Source organism: Lepus europaeus, chromosome 18, assembly GCF_033115175.1.
Source record: "Lepus europaeus isolate LE1 chromosome 18, mLepTim1.pri, whole genome shotgun sequence".
Taxonomy (NCBI): domain Eukaryota; kingdom Metazoa; phylum Chordata; class Mammalia; order Lagomorpha; family Leporidae; genus Lepus; species Lepus europaeus.
In genome coordinates, this window is record NC_084844.1 from 33,247,822 (window position 1) to 33,267,537 (window position 19,716).

General features: G+C 49.0%; 2 protein-coding genes across 2 annotated transcripts; both read left to right on the forward strand.

Moving 5' to 3' along the window:
- Positions 1-1,565: 1,565 nt before the first annotated feature.
- On the forward strand, positions 1,566-2,501 carry LOC133777138 (olfactory receptor 4D1-like). The gene has a single exon (XM_062216587.1). It carries the CDS (start codon positions 1,566-1,568, stop codon positions 2,499-2,501), a length of 936 nt encoding a protein of 311 aa, XP_062072571.1.
- A 7,881-nt stretch (positions 2,502-10,382) lies between these two features.
- LOC133777150 (olfactory receptor 4D2) lies at positions 10,383-11,318 on the forward strand. Its single transcript, XM_062216606.1, has one exon. It carries the CDS (start codon positions 10,383-10,385, stop codon positions 11,316-11,318), a length of 936 nt encoding a protein of 311 aa, XP_062072590.1.
- The last annotated feature ends 8,398 nt before the right edge of the window (positions 11,319-19,716 follow it).

A 19,716-nucleotide genomic window follows, 5' to 3' on the forward strand; every position in this document is an offset into this window, starting at 1 on the left:
ACAGTGTAATTCAAGGATTTGCTCGTATTTTCAAATCAGTTTTTAGATTTACCTATTTTCCTAAACTCTCAATAGTGCTGAGTATTATAAGTTTTAAAAATATGTTTGTCAATGTGATCATTTAAAAAGCAAATTTACCCTTATTATATTTTAATTTTATTAGATGATTGATGAATTCTAGAAATAAATTTGAATTATTTTTCCACAGATAATAAAAAGCAATGAACACTTTTTGGGGAGAAATTTTGAATCATTCAACATTTTATAAGTTTCGTGGCGTCCTCTTCCATCAGGGCTTGGTGCCTATCAAGTTTCTCACAGTCATAATTGGCTCTCAGGAAAGGCTGAAACTTCCAGGTAAACCATTGACAGCAGCTGGGAGTGCTGCGTGCACCTGGGAGTGGGGTGTTAGGTCATGGTCATATATTTTTTTCATTTCTGAATAATTTTTTGTAGGATTTTGTATCTGGTATGTTACAAACAAATTTTATACACAGCAATGAGAATTAAAAAATAACTTGCCTGTGTTCTACATGATATAATTCCTTCATGTGTTATTTTATTTTCAAATTCCTTCCTTTTATCACAATTTATGCAAAGCAAAATACACAAATAACACAAACACAGCAGGATCTAAACTAGAGTATATCTGAGACTTTTGTTCTTTATGTTTTCTCATGGAAACATTCACACACCCACGAAGTAGAGAGAGAGGTATAGTGGACTTCACATCTCCCCACATCCTCTCCTTTCTACACAATCATCATCTTGCCAGCCAAAATCTTACTCAACAATACTTAAATTTTAAAAATCTTCAAAAAGATTTTTTAGGGATATAATAGAAAATTCATATAAAATTTTAAATGTGAAAGAGGAGAGTTCTAGGAAATGCTGCATTTGTCCTGAGCTTCTTTGAGTTATCCCTGCAGATGGCCCATGACAACATATGATGTTGCAGAAGTATTTACGCAGAAAAGTTTGAGAACACAACTAACCACCCAGCTTCGCTACAGCCAAGACCATCTGCTTGCTTTTCTTCTGACTTTGTGATGACAATTTTTCTACACACACTTCTCTTTCAACAGGGAGCCATTTGTGGCCTCTCAAACTTCTGCTGATAGTCTTGCCTTTACACCTCCCAAAATTTATGCACCAGGTAGGTTATGTCCATGGTCAGAGGTACTTGCTGACATATCCTTTCATTCATTCATTCATTACATTTGTTAGACTCATAGACTAGATTTATGGAGCCTCTGGTTCACAAGTCATCATATTGGGCACAGCAGGTGTGATAAGAAATATGAAACCTATGGACAGGGACAGCATGGTGCAAAGGGGAGAAGTACCCATAAATGTCAGTAATGTGATGTAGGCTGTGGTTAGGGAGGTAAGTCTATGGGAGCTTTGAAAACATATATCCTCATTGGAGGCTCCACAGTTACATCTTTGAATAGTACCCAAGAGTGACATTGATCAACTCAATCCTGACCCTCCAAGAGAAAATGATTGCATCTCTGTGACTTTGTTTTGCATGGTTTTCTCTCTAGGCATGAGGGGAAGAACTCATGGAAACCCAGAACCTCACACGAGTGTCCGAGTTTGTCCTCTTAGGGTTCACACATAATCAAGGGCTCCAGAAACTCCTGTTCATGCTGTTCTTATTGGTTTACGTCACCACGGTGGTGGGAAATCTTCTTATAATGATCACAGTAACTTTGGACCCCCGACTCAACATGCCCATGTATTTTCTTCTTCGCAATCTGGCTGTCATAGACTTCTGCTATTCCACGGTCACCTGCCCAAAGATGCTGGCAGACTTCTTTCGTGAGACCAAGACCATCTCCTACCAGGGCTGCATGGCCCAAATCTTCTTCTTCCACCTCTTGGGAGGTGGCACTGTCTTCTTTCTCTCAGTGATGGCTTATGACCGCTACATAGCCATCTCTCGGCCCCTCCACTATGTCACCATCATGAACACTCGCCTGTGTGTGACACTGGTGGTGGCTGCCTGGATAGGGGGCTTTGTTCACTCCATTGTACAGCTGGCTTTGATACTTCCCTTGCCTTATTGTGGCCCCAACATCCTGGACAACTTCTACTGTGACGTTCCCCAAGTGCTGAGACTGGCCTGCACAGACACTGCCCTCCTGGAGTTCCTCATGATCTCCAACAGTGGGATGCTGGTGCTCATCTGGTTCCTCCTCCTCCTGACCTCCTACGCTGCCATCCTGGTGATGCTGCGCTCCCACTTGGGGCAAGCACGGAGGAAGGCAGCTTCCACCTGCACCACACACATCATCGTGGTGTCTATGATCTTCATCCCCTGTATCTATATCTACTCACGGCCCTTCACGCCCTTCCCTTTGGACAAGGCTGTGTCCGTCAGCTACACGGTATTGACCCCCATGCTCAACCCCATGATCTACACCCTGAGGAACCAGGAGATGCAGGCAGCCATGAAGAGATTAGGAAAGAGCTTAGTGATGTGCCACAAGGAGTGAACTTTTAATAAGTTGATTTAGGGACCATTGTTGTGGTGAGTGGGTTTAGCTACCACTTGTGAACCAGCATTTCCTTTTAGAGTGCTGGGTTGAGTCTCAGCTAACTGTATCCAACACAGCTTTCTGCCAATGAGCCTGAGAAGGAAGTGGAGAATGGCACAAGAACCAGGGCCTCCGTAGGAGACCAGGACGGAATCCCTGGCTCCTGGCTTAGCTTGGCCCAGCCAAAGCCATTTAGGGAGTGAACCAGTGGAAGGAAATTCTCCTTCCCTTTCTCTTTCCAAATATCACTCTGTTCTGCCTTTCAAGTAAAAAATTGACTAAATAAATCTTATAAAAATATGTAATTTGTCTTTAAACGACAATCTCCTCTCTAGATATGTTTTATCTGTAAAAAAGAAGGAACTTCTTTATAAAGTACAACAAATCAGATTACTAGTTACTGTGTGAGACACTTTCACCTTTTTATCTCATCACACCTCACAACACTGATAGTGGAAGTACTGTTGTCACTTTAACCAGCCTGGCAAATGAGAACACAGCTGTGACTTGCTCACAACTAAACAGCAAACTTGGCCTAGAACCTGCTTCCTCTGGTCCCAAATTCAGAGGCAAAAGATTGGGATTTGAAACTAAGAGTCTGCCACACCACAGGGAAAACCTAGTGTTCTTCCTTTTCAGATGAATCTGCGATGAGGAGTCAAGGTCTTGTGTCCATGACACACAGGTTCTTCTCAGCTCTGAGCACCCTCCACCCAGGTCTCCACCATGGCACTTAGAAAGTGGCCTCACTTTTAACACTGTCTAAATATTTCCCGCAAGGGCCTTAGCCCTTTGTGTCTGTTCCCTCTCTACCAAGCTGCTTAGGTGATCTTCACACTGTGTGATTATTTGATTACCGGCTGTGATCTGAATGTCTCCTCATAAAGTCTGTGTGTTGGAAACTTAACCCAAAAACTCATATGTGATGGTGTTGGAGGCTGAGTCAGAAGAGGTCATGGAGCTGTTGCTGTCATAATGGGCTTAACAGCTTTAGAGGAGCAGGAAGGATGTATGAGCTGACAAACTACCTGTCTCTTGCCAGAGAGAGGTGCTGGCACCTTCAAAACGGCTTCCCATTTGGAGAAACCAGCTGATGGATGATCTCTCTCTCTCTCTCTCTAACTCTTCCTTTCAAATAAATAACTTATTCTTTTTTTCGTTCTTTCTTTCTTTCTTTTTTTTTTAAAAATCTGCTCCCTCCTTTGTATCATCCATCACTGGTGCTTTCTCATATATTCTCATGAGACTCTCACATGTTACAGAGTGAGAAAACTCAGACAGGATGAGCCAGGGACACAGGCAATGCTTTAGAACCTTAACTGACTTCACTCAGTCTTTTCTGAAACAACAAGGGCTAAGAAGAAATGGACGGATGCCACCATCAAAATCCAGTCTCAACTCCCAACCTAACCTCCCCCGGGCTGCTAGAGCACCCTGAATTCATCTTTGGGTCATGACCCTCAGAGTGTCCTCCCCTGGCATCTCACATGCTACAGGGAGAAATAGGATTGTGTCCTATAGGAGAAATAGGACATCAACAAGCCTCAGCATCAGCCTGGCTCCTCGCCACCCTCCTCTCCTATTGCAACCCTGTGCTCTGGTCCTGCTAAGGAGCTAAGGGTTTCTGGAATGTGCTTTGTACCAGTTCTCACCTTCAACTCTGTTTTTCCCACCAGAAACTCCCTTCCCTCCTCTGCCCACAGCTCCACCTCCCCTTTGTTCCAATGTCATCTCCCCTAGTAGACTTTCCCCCCTCCCACACATGGGTAGTTACTGCATCCCTTAATTTCTAAAAGTTACTTTGTACTTAATCTTGGTTTTATGTACTTGAAAGAGAGAAACACAGAAAGAGAAAGCTCTTCTATCCACTGGTTCTCTTCCCCAGTGCCTGCAATAGCCAGGGATAGGCCAAGCTGAAGTAAGACTCCGGATCCCTATCTGGGCTTTCCAAGTGGATGGAATTCAGCCATCACCTACCACCTCCTGGGGTGCACAACAGTAGGGAGCTGGAATCAGAAACACAGCTGGGACATGAAGCCAGGCTCCAGCTGGGACAAGGGTGCTCTGGGTGGCATCTTACCCATGGTGCTAAGTGCTGGTCCCAAGGAGATTTGAGCATTCCTCTTGTGGTGCTGTTTTCTCTTGTAGTGTATTCAGTGTTTCTGGGATTTTCTTCCTCATCAGGCCTGAGCTCTTTGAGAGCAGCTCCTGAGTCTTGCTTTGGTACCCAGAGAATTGAGCACACAGGTGTACCAGACATGCCATTTGCTGCTCTCCTATTCTTCAAGGAGGCCGACTTTCACTTTCTCTCATAAACACCTACTTTTCCGCAGATTGAGCTGCTGCCCCAAACGCTGACATCACATGTGAGTGCCTGTTCGAGTCCCGGTTGCTTTACTTCCAATTCAGTGCCCTGTTAATGCATGTGGGGAAACAGAGGAAGATGGCTCGAGTGCTTGGACCCAGGCCACCCACACTGGAGGCCCTGATGGAGTTCTAGGATCATGGCTGCAGCATGAAGCAGCCCCAGTCAGGTGTCCATTTGGGGAGTGTAGCAGCAGATGGAACAGGGATCTCTATCATCTCTCCCTCTCTCCCTCTCTCCCACTCTCCCTCTCTGTGACTCTGGATTTCAAATAAAGAAGTAAATCTTAAACACACACTCACACACACACACACACCCTACTAATCCCCAAATAAGACAGTACTCCCCAGCATTAAACTACGCTGTAGTCGATCTCTACAGCATATAAATAATGCACAATCCCACATTCCTTATCATGTTTTAGGTTAAAACATAAGGAGTCACCAGAAATGAGTTTGGGTAGGTACTTGACAGATGGGAAATGTATGAAATAGATCAGAGGTCTTTCTTATGGAGAGCTAAATCAGAATCATGAGGGATTGGCCCTCGTAACGTAAAATTGCCCAGATGATCATGAGTGAAACTGATAAGATCCATTCTGTCACACAGCATCAACACAAAATATCTTTTTTTAGGAAACTTTCATTTAATAAATATAAATTTCAAAAGTACAACTTTTGGATTATAGTGGTTTTCCCCTCCATAACTACCATCCCACACACAAACCATCCCATCTCCTACTCCCTCTCCCATCCCATTCTTCACTAAGATTCATTTTTAATTATTTTTATATACAGGAGATCAACTTAGTATATACTAAGTAAAGATTTCAACAGATTGCACCCACACAGACACACAAAGAATAAAGTACTGTTTGAAGACTAGTTTTACCATTACTTCGCATAGTACAACACATGAAGGACACAGATCCTACATGGGGAGTAAGTGCACAGTGACTCCTGTTGTTGGTTTAACAATTGATGCTCTTATTTATGATGCCAGTCATCACTGAGGTGTCATGAGCTGCCAAAGCTATGGAAGCCTCTTGAGTTCACAAACTCCGACCTTATTTAGACAAGGCCATAATCAACATGGACATTCTCTCCTTCCTTCTGAGAAAGGTACCTCCTTCTTTGATGGCCCATTCTTTCCATTGGGATCTCACTCACAGAGATCTTTCATTTAGGTCATTTTTTGCAGCAGTGCCTCGGCTTTCCATGCCTATAATACTCTCATGGGCTTTTTACCCAGATCCGAATGCCTTAAGGGCTGATCCTGAGGCCAGAGTGCTATTTAGGACATCTGCCATTCTATGAGTCTGCTGTGTATCCCACTTCCCATGTTGAATCGTTCTCTCCTTTTTAATTCTATCAGGTATTACTGGCAGACACTGGTCTTATTTATAAATCCCTCTGAAGCTTAATCCTATCTTTATGATCAGTTATGAACTTAAATTGATCACTTTAACTAGCAAGATGGCATTGGTACATGCCAACTTAATGGGATTTGGAGTCCCATGGCACGTTTCTAGCTCTACCATTAGGGGTAAGTCTGAGTGAGCATGTGCTGAACTGTACATCTCCTCCCTCTCATATCCCACTCTTATTTTTAACAGGGATCAATTTTCAGTTAAATTTAAACACCTAAGAATAATTGTATTAATTCAAGAGTTCAACCAATGGTATTAAGTAGAAAAGGAAAATGCTAAAAAGAATAAAATAATAAGCTGTTCCCCGACAGTCAGTTCAAGGGCTGATCAAGTCATTGTTTCTCATAGTGTCAGTTTCACTTCTACAGGTTTCCTTTTAGGTGCTCAGTTAGTTACACAGATCAGGGAAAACACTCTCTGACACTTCAGAGATGAGGAACTCCAGAAGAAAATATACACATTTCTTGGACTAGTTGAAAGTCTGCCACTAGACACAAACACAGGAGTTAAGGAAAGGTTTATTGTTGGGTGGGGGAATCCAGACAGGCTGCCTCCCCGTGCAGGATAGAACAGCAGCCTGTACTGGGAGAACAGGTCTTATATAGCTTTGCAGAGGTAAGGAAGCGGGAACAAAAATCCCATTAGGGTGGGGTGGAGCTGACATTTGTGGTTGGGCCATTTGGTCACCTGACTTCTAGTAAGCCAGGCTGGGCTCAGGATCAAAACTTGTTGTACAAGACGATGGCAGGGCCAGAGCCTAACAGGGCACCACAGATAAAAAGGCACCATTTTAAAACATAAGTCCTTGTATGAGTCCATGAGATTAATGATAATAATTCACATATAAAATACTAGAATTTTTAGCTGGTGCTGGGGAATTGGAGATGGAGGAGGAATCAAACATGAGAGACCTGGTTGTCAAAATAAGATAGAATGTGCAGGGTTGCAGTTTCCAATGTGTTAGACATTTTTTCACTGATGACATTGCCCAAAGTTGAGATCAAATCAATAAAAATGTTAAAGAGAGAAATCAAACCAGTTGTCTGGATGATGCTGAGAGAGCGAGAGCGGGAGCGAGGGAGTCATAGCCAGAGTGAGCGAGAGAGCGAGTGAGACAGAGACTGTCCACATGCTGACAAGAACACTGTCAGCAGACCTTGAGATCAGTGCCCACCAACTGAGGCCCCAACAGCATCAGCATCACTGACTCCATGTTGGAAAGGGCTCTGCCCACCACCCACTAAACTAGAAACCTGGCAGTGGGTTTTGAACCTTTCCCAAGCCTCCAGGTTGGCTCTGGTGCATGCTCAAGCGTGTCAAGCAGCTCCTCCATGAAATGGGTTCCTCCCAAATGCCCTGGAATGTGTGTTCTTTGAAGAGACACTTGTCCTCTCTGACCTTGGCCTGCTAATCCTGTTTCTTGAAGCTCTACCATGTCAAGGCCCTTGTTGCTTTGTCTTCTTGCCCCCAAGGCAGACCTCTCAACTAGTAAGTGTCTTGGAGAGACTCAGAAACTTTTTAACAACTCCCTCTGCTCATTGCTCCCGGGGGAATAAATCCAGCCCTGGTTCTTGAGCACTGTGCAATGCCTTCTCCCTGAGGGCATTCCCTTCCCCGGGGCTATGAGGTTGGGCATTGCTGGGAACCCAGGAAGCTGCCTGGAGAAGACCCTCAGGAAGGTGAGAGACCTGAACTCACTCTGCCACTGGCGGCTGAAGGAAGGTGAGACACGGAGGGTTTCCTCACCTGCTGGTAGGTCATCTCTATGAATGTTCTTGAAAACACCTGCTAGATGCTGGGCAGAATGAGCAAGTAACATAGACTCGGTGGTAGCAACTCCAACGCGAGGTCAGGGACAGCAAGGAATCTGGGGGAATGTGCTGTGGGAAACCCTCCTTCCGGATGCATGAGGAGACCAGCAACTTTAGCAGCTGAGCATGGCACTGCCCTTATGATCAGAGGATCAAGGGAAAAGTAAAATCACTCCAACATGCCCTACGGAGGGGTGGCCACACTCCGTATCCTATTCAATACACCACTGGCAACTTTTCTTGAGCACTGCTTTGTCAGCCACTCCAGGCTCTGATTCCTAAGACACTGGAATGAATGTGGATGGTTGAGGGGAGGAGCTGAAACGAAGGACAATGCTGGAAAATGACAATATCCGGGAGCGGTGTGTTTATAACGGGGTAAGAGTGAGAGAGACGGAGAGTGTGTTCTCCGAGGAGAAGCGGCGAGGGGGTCACAGCGAGGTGCCAGGTCAGGGAGCCCTTCCCAGGTAGGAGGACAGTGAGGGTACGCAGGAAACAAGCATGGAAGTGAGCGCCGGGGCTGTGGAGGCAAGCATCACTCACAAAGAGCCAATGGCTCAGAGGGGCAGAGACGGTGACTGAAAGGTGGGTGGAGGCCAGGATCTATCGCTCTGTGGGAGGTGATGGTGGTAGCCACCGGAGCATGTGGTCATGTGTCTGCACTCGCCAAGAATTTGGCATAGCTGCATGGAGCCCTAGGGAGCGGCCACTACAGGGAATGTGTCAAAGAGGAGTCTGAGCAGATCTGGCTCTGAAAGGCCTTAGGGGCAGCTGTGTAGAGGGAGGACTGCAGTGGAAGCCAAGGCCAAGGTGAGAAGCCAGTGATCTCCAGAAGCCAACAGGCTGCACTAGGGCAGGTGGGGGATGGGCAGCCGGAGACTGCACCCAAGGCAGTGGGGAGCCCAGGTACTCACCAGGTCCTCTCCATCTCTTTCCCAGCTCTGCTTCCCACCTCGGTGCTATGTGTTCCCATTGCAACATTTTATGTCCATCCTGCCTGTGTTCTGCTACCCTGCCTTCTAATCTCTTTTTTTCAGACTTATTTTATTTATTTGAAAGACAGAGTTACAGAGAGAGGTAGAGAGAGAGATTGAGATCTTCCATCCTCCGGTTCACTCTGCAGATGGCCACAATGGCCGGAGCTGTGCCGATCTGGAGCCAGGAGCTTCTTCTGGGTCTCCCACGCGGGTGCAGAGGCCCAAACACTTGGGCCATCTTCTGCTATCCCAGGCCATAGCAGAGAGCTGGATGGGAAGAGGAGCAGCTGGGACTAGAACCAGTGCCCATAGATGCCAGTGCTTCAGGCCTGGGCTTTAACCCACTGCGCCACAGCGCCAGCTCCTCTGATCTCTTTTACTTCTTCATCTATTTCCATTTCATTTCCTTCTGTATCTTTCTTTCTTCTCTATCCTGGGATTTAGTAATGTCTTCTAAAATTGCTCTCCTTTCATATGGTTCTCATAGTCCCCTCAAGCTAAATCCATGATCTATTTCTGAATCTAACGAAGTTCCCTTCTCTACTTTCTCTCATCTCCACCTAGCTCCTGCAGACCTCACCAAGAAGGGGCACCTACACTGGAGTTGGGAAGACACTCGGTAGCTCACACACCCAGGTGTGTCCAGAGGTCCCCCTGCACTGGTGTGCATGTCCTGTACTACTCACCCACGCTGCAGTCAACACCAGATCCTTTTTAAGTACTGAGTATGGCAAGGACACACATTGCCAGGAACAAAGAAATTGTGAAAATGAGATCTATATCTGTAGGATCTTAATTTGAATTGTGGTGGGGAAACATAGTTGCATGAAAATCTGTTAACATGTTGATGTGCTAAATGTTGCATGAAAACCGTGGAGTGCAAAACTGAATGTCTTGACGAAAGGGGTACGTTCTAGACAAGTAGACTTCACAGAGGACAGGGCGGCCTGATTATTCCAGGAAGTTATTCATGGTGAATATTCAAGGAGATGGAGCCCTGGAGTTTGGCTCCAGGTCTGAGTGGCTCCCAGAGTTTCCCCATTGTAATGCACTGGTATTGGGAAGCTGGTTGCCTATGATTCTGGATGGCTTTCAGCATCTCATGCATGCATCTTCCCACCCCAGCTTGTAAACTCCCTGAGGCAGTCCATTCATGCAGCTCCTGGTATCAGATCTGCTCGTTAAAATGCCCACCATATGCACCCAGGCTTCTTGCTTCTGAGCCTCTCACCACTTCAGCTGCATTGAACAAGTACCATGGAACCCAGGAACCTCACTTGGGTATCAGAGTTTGTCTTCCTGGGGCTCTCACAGGCTCAGGAGCTCCAGCTCTTGTTGTTTCTGGTGTTCCTGTTAGTCTATGTAATCACTGTTACTGGAAACCTCCTCATCATAGTCACAGTGTCCTCTGACTCCCAGCTCCATGTGCCCATGTACTTCCTGCTCCGAAACCTGGCTGTCATAGATCTCTGCTTCTCCTCTGTCACTGTCCCAAAGATGCTGGTGGACTTGCTCTCGGAGCCAAAGACCATCTCCTATCAGGGATGCATGGCCCAAATCTTCTTCTTCCACTTCCTCGGAGGAGCCATGGTCTTCTTCCTCTCGGTAATGGCCTATGACCGCCTCATTGCCATCTCCCGGCCTCTCCACTACGTCACTATCATGAACACCCAGCTCTGTGTGGGGCTCGTGGTGACTGCCTGGGTAGGGGGCTTTGTCCATTCCATTGTACAGCTGTCTCTGATGCTCCCCCTGCCTTTCTGTGGCCCCAACATCCTGGACAACTTCTACTGTGACGTTCCCCAAGTGCTGAGACTGGCCTGCACGGACACTGCCCTCTTGGAGTTCCTCATGATCTCCAACAGTGGGATGCTGGATGTCATCTGGTTCTTTCTCCTCCTGATCTCTTATTTGGTCATCCTGATGATGCTGCGCTCCCACCAAAGGGAGGCAAGGAGTAAGGCAGCTTCCACCTGTACCACTCACATCATCGTGGTGTCTATGATCTTCATCCCAAGCATTTACCTCTATGCCCGGCCCTTCACCCCATTCCCCATGGACAAGGCTGTGTCCCTCAGCCATACGGTCATGACCCCCATGCTCAACCCCATGATCTACACTCTGAGGAACCAGGAGATGCAGGCAGCAGTGAAGAGATTAGGGAGGCACTGGCTGGTGTGTCAAAAGGAGTGATAATGGCAGGTGGCTTCTCTTTGGCTTTGCTATCCTTTTGTAAAGTGCAGAGAGAGAGTTACCACACCTGCTCTCTTCTTAATTTGCGGATTTGTTGTGAGAGTCGTCTTAGAAGTGCATGGTTTTGAAACTAAGCAACCTACTCAGTTCTTGGAGGAAAAGGAAAGTGATTTCTTTAGAGGCTAAGGTTTGTGATAAAGCATGCTGACACCTCTGCAACAATGAGGACTGTCCGCTTGGCTCCAGAACTACAACTCCCCTCTCCTCCCTGATAGACAGTTTCCTCTTGTGGTGGCAATATTTCCAAAAGACGAGCACTTCTATTTTCTGCATTTGGATTCTCTTTTGAGCATCTCCTTTTGGTCTGAGTCCAGAGATTTGGAGATAGCACCAGATTTGTGATCTTAGTCCTAAATTGGGAGACTTGACCCTTACCCACCTGGTGACCTTGGCTGAGCCACCTAAATACTCTTAGTCTCTTGACTTCTTCCTCACCAACTGGTATGAAAACATTATTACCCAAGCAATCTCATGGATATTCTCAAAGATTCAGATTTTTTAAATCATGGGAAAATAATTTATAAATCATAGAATCCATAAAAGAAATGTTGTTATTATTGTCTGTGTCATTTATTCTTCTACCAATTGAATCATGTTTTGGAAATAGGGCAAAATTCCTATGTGAAGTGAGGGAGGCAAAGAAAGCGAGAGACTGAACTCCCGTTGGAGTATGGGCCATGCAACATAACCAAAGTCCACAGAAGAGATGAGCATAGACTCAGGGCCATGCATCTGAGTCTGACTACTTCCTGCCATCCCTACCCACCCACCTGCCACACTCAACAATTCCTGCAACTGGGAACCAAAAGATCCTTGATCCTTGCTTCTCTCTTCCCTCCCTCCTTTCTTTCGTTCCTTCCTTTATTCATTCTTTCCTTCCTCCTTACCCTTCCTTCTATATTCATATTTCAAACATGCACATGGGTTGTAATGCAGTACTTTACCCATATAATGTGCTCTGTAATTGTTTTTTTTTATTGATCTCTCTCCATTTCCATTCTTTCTTCCTCCCCTACATTGACTTCCATAAGTTCAGTCTTTTTTAAATGTTTATTTATTTTTATCTGCCTCAGGGGAGGGGAGGAAGACAGGGAGGGCGGGAAGGGGGGGAGGGAGAAGGGGAGAGGAGAGAGAGAGATATCTTTCTTCTGTTGGTTAACTTCCATATGCCCACTTCCCTGGGCCAGGACAAAACCAGGAGCATGGAACTCCATATAAATTCTCCCACATACGTGGCAGGGACCCAAGCATCCACTGCTTCCCAGGATGCATTAGCAAAAAATGGAGCAGAAGCAGAGAAACTAGGACTCTAACCGGCAGTCCAATATGAGTTGCAGGTGTCACAAGCAGTGGCCTAACCGCCTGTACCACAACACCTGCCCCTGTCAGTTTAGTCTTTATGTCTATCTGGGCCATTTTTTCCCAACTCACTGATGTGCCTGGCTTCCTCTCTGTGTGGACCTGTTTGCCACAAACCCATCACATCTTTTCTCCAATACCAAGTCGGGGCTGGGACAGCTTGTCAGGTAGAACTGAAGAGAAGAAACAGGCTCTAGTTTAAGTTGCAATGAGCCACAGCCTGAACAAGGTTAAACAAAAAGAGAGATTTATTTTTAGGGTATAAAAGTCTTTCTGAAATAAGCTGGACTCAGGTACTGTGAGAGTACACAGCTGTTAGGACCCACAGAGCCAATCAGTTGGGCTCTCACTCTCTCTCTCTTCCTTTCTCCTTCACCATTCCCTGCCTGTTGCTATCTTCTTCTTTTTTTCCCCAAAGATTTATTTAGTTGAGAGGCAGAGTTACATACAGAGAGAAGGATGGAGGGGGGGCCTCTTCCATCTACTGGTTCACTCCCCAAATGGCTATAATGGCTAGAGCTGGGATGATCCAAAGCCAGAAGCCAAGAGCCCCCTCAAGATCTCCCACATAAGTGTAAGGGGCCCAAACACTTAGCCCATCTTCCATTGCTTCCCCAGGCCATCAGCAGGGAGCTGGATTGGAAGTGGAGCAGCTGAGACTTTAACCGGCACCCATATGGGATGCCAGCACCGCAGGTGGATGCTTAACCTACTATACCACAGCACTAGCCCTTGTGCATCTTCTTGCATGTAGCCCAGATGGGAGCCTCAGGCCCAGGACTTGACCCTTCCATTCTACTTTCCATAGCCAGCTAGCTCAATCTCTTAGCATTAGAATGCCAAAGTCCCATGAGAAAAATCTGATTGGCTGAGGTTGAGTCATGTGTCCCCCGTGACTGGAGGATATGCACGTCATGACCATCAAGGTCCCTTTCAGCAGAGGCTGTGGATGATGGCTGTTCTCAAAGAAGGAGGATGTGGGTGGACAGACTACCCCCAGACATACTACCATGACAGGAACAAGAAGGGCGTCCGTTAAATGGCACCATCCAATGGACTTACCTTTAGTTATGTCTGGACATCTGTGATTTTATTCCTTCAGTAATCAAGTATTTGTTGAGTGCCAACATTTAACTCTTTCTGCCCTATTTTGTCATCTTTACCTATAGGCTCCCATGGAAAGTTCCTGACTTTGGTTTGGCTAACCCAAGGGAAGAAAGGCTATGACTCCCCTGATCAGGAGCCTGAGGAAGCCTGCAATCCTGAGACGACACAGGTGCAGTGGTTGGGGCTGACCCAGTGGGAGCCGCGAGCAAGAGCTGGGGGAGCTGGGCTGGAGAGAACCGAAAGCAGAAGAGGAGCTCGGCGACACCTGTCCTGGGTGCTCCCCCACAGCCGCCTCTCCAAAGCTCACAGCTGCAGGGCACACCAAGGACAGGGAGATGGTCCCTGGGGGGCCAGGAGGGGAGAATTTTTAAACCACAATAAAACCACCAAAAATGGCTTTATTACCATGCCCAGGCAACTCTACCGGAGATGGAATATCCCTCCCTGCCCCTCCTAAGTCCCATGTGGGAAACACAGTGGGCCTGAGAGAGCCAGGAAAGGGTCAGAACTGGAGGCAGACACCCAGAGGCCCTGTGAGGTGGGGCACGTGGGCAGTGGGGGCAAGGCACGGTGCCCTCTCTGGCTGTACGGGTGTCAGGCCAGCTGCCAGCCTGGGGGTGGGGGTGACGGCTGAGTGAAGGCCAATTAGTGAGGAGGAGGTTGAGCTGCGGCCCGGACACCCACGACAGCGAACATAACAGGAGCCCCTCTACAGCCCAACCAAGATCCAGGAACAGGCCCAGCAGGCCCTGCAGGCTGCCCCAGAGCATGAGCTGACAGAGAAGCCACGAGGCCAGCAGCTTTGCCATGGGAATGCACAGGGCCACGAGGCCTCATTACAATTGCAACCATTACTACTGCCCAGAGGGACATGAAGAAAGCTGAGACTCACCCCTGCCCAGAGTGCAGCCTGGATGGCCATCCCGGGACAGCCTGCTGTGGGGGCCACAGGCAGCATCAGGTAGCAGTGGCACACTCCTAGCTGGCTAACTTGCCTTCCGGGAAAGTGAGAAGGAGCAGAAGTGAGCCCAGCCCTTTTCCAACGACACCATCAGAAGCCTGCGTGGGGAGAGGGGAGGTCAGAAGGCAGGGACACAGACAGCAGCCCTCATCTGACACAAAGGGCCCCAGTGAGCTCCTGCCCTTGACACTGAGCACTGGCTCTAACCGCCTCAGCGATCCCAAGGGACTAAGTCCCCCAAGATCACCGACACCTCTACACACAAACACACACACACACACCACCATGCCCCAGTTCCTCCCATGGGAGCTCCTGGTGTGTCAGAGGTGGTGAGGTACAAGCTCTTGCTTATCTACGGCCCAGGCAGGAGGGAGGAGTGTGGGGCTGGGTGCTTGCCCTCAGTGCAGCCCCCAGCTTGCACCTGTGCTTACCAGAGTCCTCGTGCCCCCTGACCCTCCCTTCCTTCGGTGACTTTACTAGGTGCAAGCCCTTGCTGAAGCTCACACAGTCAGCGGTGGTGCTGGACTCAAGGCCGGCGTTCCAGGGCCCCAAACTACATTTTCTCCAGCCTCACTACAGGCAGAGGACTGGGCGCTGCCTGTCTCAGGAGGAGAGTCTTCCAACCCTGTGTGGGTCCAGATTCTGGAGCACACATATGCACACGTGTACACATATATGCGCACCTGTGTACCAACGGCTGGTCTGAGCCAAGCCTCTTCTCCCTGCATACATCTGTTCTCAACATGAGAATAGGGCCAAGGACCCCCTTCCCAGGAGCCCCTGGGAGCCCACCAGCCCTGAGTCCTGCCCTGCCCTCTCTGTCTCAATGGGTGCCGTTAGAGCTTAGCAGATAACGCGATCTAATCAAGCCTGCAGCCAGCCGCTCCACCAAAGCTGGCGGACCGTTCTTGTGAAAATGGTTGCGAAAAATTGAGGTTTTGAACTGGCTGGGCAAGGTGGGAAGGAAGGTTCTTGGGTACTGCAGCTGAAAGATGCTGAGTAGGGAAGCCACCCTCATGGCCCAAGGTTTGGATCTCAGCCTGACCTGGGCTGGCCTGGCCCAAAGAGAGCAATGCCTCTGACCAAAGGCACTGGGTCCTGACAGATGTACAAAAATTCACTCCTCGACCAAGAGCCATGACAGGCAAGGTCACAGCAAATGCACCCATCCACAGTATGTATGAAGCCCTGCCAGTCTTTGCATGGGGCACTGAGGCTACAGTGGGCAGAGAAGGAAGATTTGGGAAATCCCAGCTGGTGGTGAGGGATATGTCCTCCTTGCCGGGCAGAGAAGGGTGTGTGGACTTACAGGCCAGGACACCGGCCACTCATGTTCCACAACATTCCTGAGCACTGGCTCTGTCCCTTGCCCTGTGTTGGATGCTGGGCACGGTGCCATAAATAAGAACAGCCATGGGGTCCCCCAAGGGACTCAGCGACTTATGCAGGAGATGGACACGGAGACAGCCTGGGGAGGTATACATCTAACTCGGGTCATATTTGGAGGATGAAAGACATGAGGGAAGACTTCCTGGAGGAAGTGATGGCTCAGCTTGGTTGGGAAAATTAGAAGATAGGCAGACAGGCAAAGGGGAAACAGGGTGCAAGGACCTATGGTGAGGGGAAACAGGGTACACCAGAAAACTTCAGGGAGATCAAGGCTGCAGTGAGTAGGTGGTAGAGAGGGGTGCGGTGGACACTGGAGAGCTCTTGCCTGGCCTGGGAAACTACGGGAGGATGTGAGGGAGACACTGTGCATAGATCTCACACGGATCCTGCCCAGCAGGACCCTGGGTGGGCTGGGCTCATCCCAGTAGAGCAAATAAGCAGTCCCTTCCCCATCTCCAGGTGCTCAGAACTCATTCCCTCCTTTCTCTCCCAGGAACCCAAATTGGTGTGTGTCTCTCTGTGTGTGTGTGCATGTATGTACATGTGCGTGTGTGTAGGAGAGGGGGCTGCAGAAGAGCCTGAGACATCCTGCCTTGATTTTAGTGAGGGGAAGTGGAAGGGGCACAAAGGACAAGGCAGGGGATTTGGTCACCAACACGCAGAAAATAAATGTGGTGTAGAGGGTAAAGCCGCTGCCTTCAGTGCCAGCATCCCATATGGATGCTGGTTCGGGTCCTGGCTTTTCCACTTCCGATCCAGCTCTCTGCTATGGCCTGGGAAAGCAGTGGAAGATAGCCTGAGTCCTCGGGCCCCTGACTCCTGGCTTCAGATCGGCACAGCTCTGGCCATTGTGGCCAATTGGGGAGTGAACCAGTGGATGGAGGACCACCCCCACACACACTCTGCTTCTCCTTCTCTCTCTGTGTAACTCTGACTTTCAAATAAATAAATAAATAATTTTAAAAAGCATGCCCTGTCTGTAGGAATTTGCAAGCAGTAAGGTTATGAACAAAATAGCAGCCTGCTAGCAATGGCCTCCACACAGCAGCAATTCTACACATCACGGTGAAGACTGTCAACAATTACTGTGATTACCACCAAACACCACGACCATGTGCATGAAGCTTCAGCTAATGCATTCTGACTGCTCTTCTCCTCCCAACCCCACCTACCATGAGGAGGGCAAAGGGCAGCTGTGCAGGTATGGTGGCTGCCTCGGCCCACACGTGAGCTGTGGCTGAGTCCTGTGAGTGGCGCCAGATGCTGGTGGCACTCCCTGCCCCGCAGAGCCACACACTCTTGCCCTGAAACCATCAATTCCATGTCCACAGCCACGGCACAGGGACAGCAAAGAAGCAGGACCGAACTTGACTTGCTTCTCTGCAATCATTTGGAGCTTGAATTTGTGTTCAAAATTTACAAAATTGAAAGAATGCAGACTGAGAAGTGTAACGCGAGGGTCACAGAGGGGTGGGTTTCTGGCCCAGCAGTGCAGACGCTGGGTTAAGATGCCTGCACTCCATATCGAAGTACTTGGCATTGATTCCTGCCTGACTCCAGCTTCCTGCTAAAATGTGAACTCTGGGAGGCAGCAGTGATGGCCCAAGGAACTGAGTCCCTGCCACCCACGTGGGAGACCTGGATGGAGCTCCTGGGGACATCGGGCTTCAAGGGCAGCTAAGGAGCTGAGGTCCACTGCCCCCATCTCACAGCTAGGAAACTGGGGGAGAGGGGCATGGGGCATGGGGATTGCCCCTGACCCATCCAGGGTGTCAGCCAACAGGAACCCAGGGCACTTCCAGCCCCAACACAGCAACTTGCCACCCAGGCCCCTTGTCACAGGAGGGCCTCTGCTGAAGAGAAGAAGATGAGATAGTGAGGGGTTGCCAAAGCAGAGTGGCTGTCCCAAGAGCAACCGTCAGACCAGGTGGCCCAGCTACAGGAGGAGGGGCCATGCAGAGCATGCTGGGAGGATCGAGGAGGCCTAGAACAGCCCTGCTGGGGTCCTCGCTGAGGAATGGATGGATACGTGTACCCGCAGAAGTGTCAGGGGAGGCCGGCTGTGGGCACAACAGGAATGACTGGGAGGCTGTGCCTCAGACACTAGCACGTGCTCTCCAGGCGGGCCAGGCCTCAGAGACAAAGGGCAGGCAGTGCCCAACCCAAGGAGAGATGGCGGCAGGAGGAAAGGCAAGGAAGGGTCAGAGAGCATGGGCCCTGGGGGCAGACTGATGGGGCTGTTCTACACTTAAGATGTGGAAATGGAGGTCACCCAGCTGGTGACAGAGCTGGGTTCAACTCCTGAGCAGTGTGCAGCCACTGCACTGGTTGGCTCTAAAGAAGCTGTCTTGAATCCAGCCCCAGAGGAACTCGGCATTTACACCTGCACTCAGAGCAGACCCAACTGACACGCACGGAACAAGCGCCTAGAGAAGCAGGAAGCCCGTAGCGGGGGCTGGCATTTGGCGATTAAGACGCTGCATCCTGTATCAGAGTGCCGGGTTTAAGTCCTGGCTTCTGATTCCAGCTTCCTGCTAATGCACACTTTGGAAAGCCATGCATGATGGTTCAAGTACTTGAGTCCATGTCACCCACATGGATTGAATCTGGACTCCTGCCTTAGGCCTGGCCCAGCCCAGCCCAGCCCTGACTGTTGTGGGCATTTAGGGAGTGAAACAGAGATGGGAGATTCTCTCTCTCTCTCTCTCTGTCATCCTAATAAATAAATTTTTAAAGATTAAAAAAAAAAGAAAAGTGAGTCTGCAGCAAGACCTCAGCTTTTATGGGAGCCTGCCACCAGCTGCTCCCTCAGCTGGGTGTTTTACTGTGATATCTCACTGAGTCCCCTAATGCCCTCATCCTCTCCCTGGCACCTTGGAGGGAGCTGGCAGGAACAGGGGAGAAGGCAAGGGATGAATCGCTGATCATACATCATTCATTCACTTAACAAACAGGAGTGCCTACCAGGTTCCTAGATTTGTGCTGAGAATGGGGGGATACAAAAGAAAGACCCAGGACTGCCTGATGAGGAAAGAGAAGAGCCTTTCCAAACATCTGGCCCCATTCCCACTTTAGGGATTTAGAAACTGAGGCCTGGAGAGGGGGCATGACTTGCCCAAGGTCATGCGCCTTATTAGCGGCAGTGTTAAGCCTCCTCTAAGCCCTTCTCCCCCATTCCCCGAGGCACACTGCTCCTTGGTCACCCAGCAAATTCACTGAGCAACACCTGTGTCCCAGGCGCTGCTCTGGGCTCTGGTGGAAGAGGATGGGGCAGAGTGAGTGGTGGAAGAGAAGATGTCCCCAGGCTGGCAGGGGCATTTCCCATTTACAATTCTCAGAAACCAGAGGGAGGTCCCAGGGCCCCACCTACTGGGCTGGACTTTCAGGGCTGCCTTCCCCCGCCCTGGGAGGGGCTATAAAAGTTCCTTCCCAGGGCTCCCATAGGAGGAGGAGGAAGGGGGCTGTGCAGGCTGGGGGTGTTGCTTGCTTACCCAGCTGTGCCTGGGGCCCTCACTTACAGAG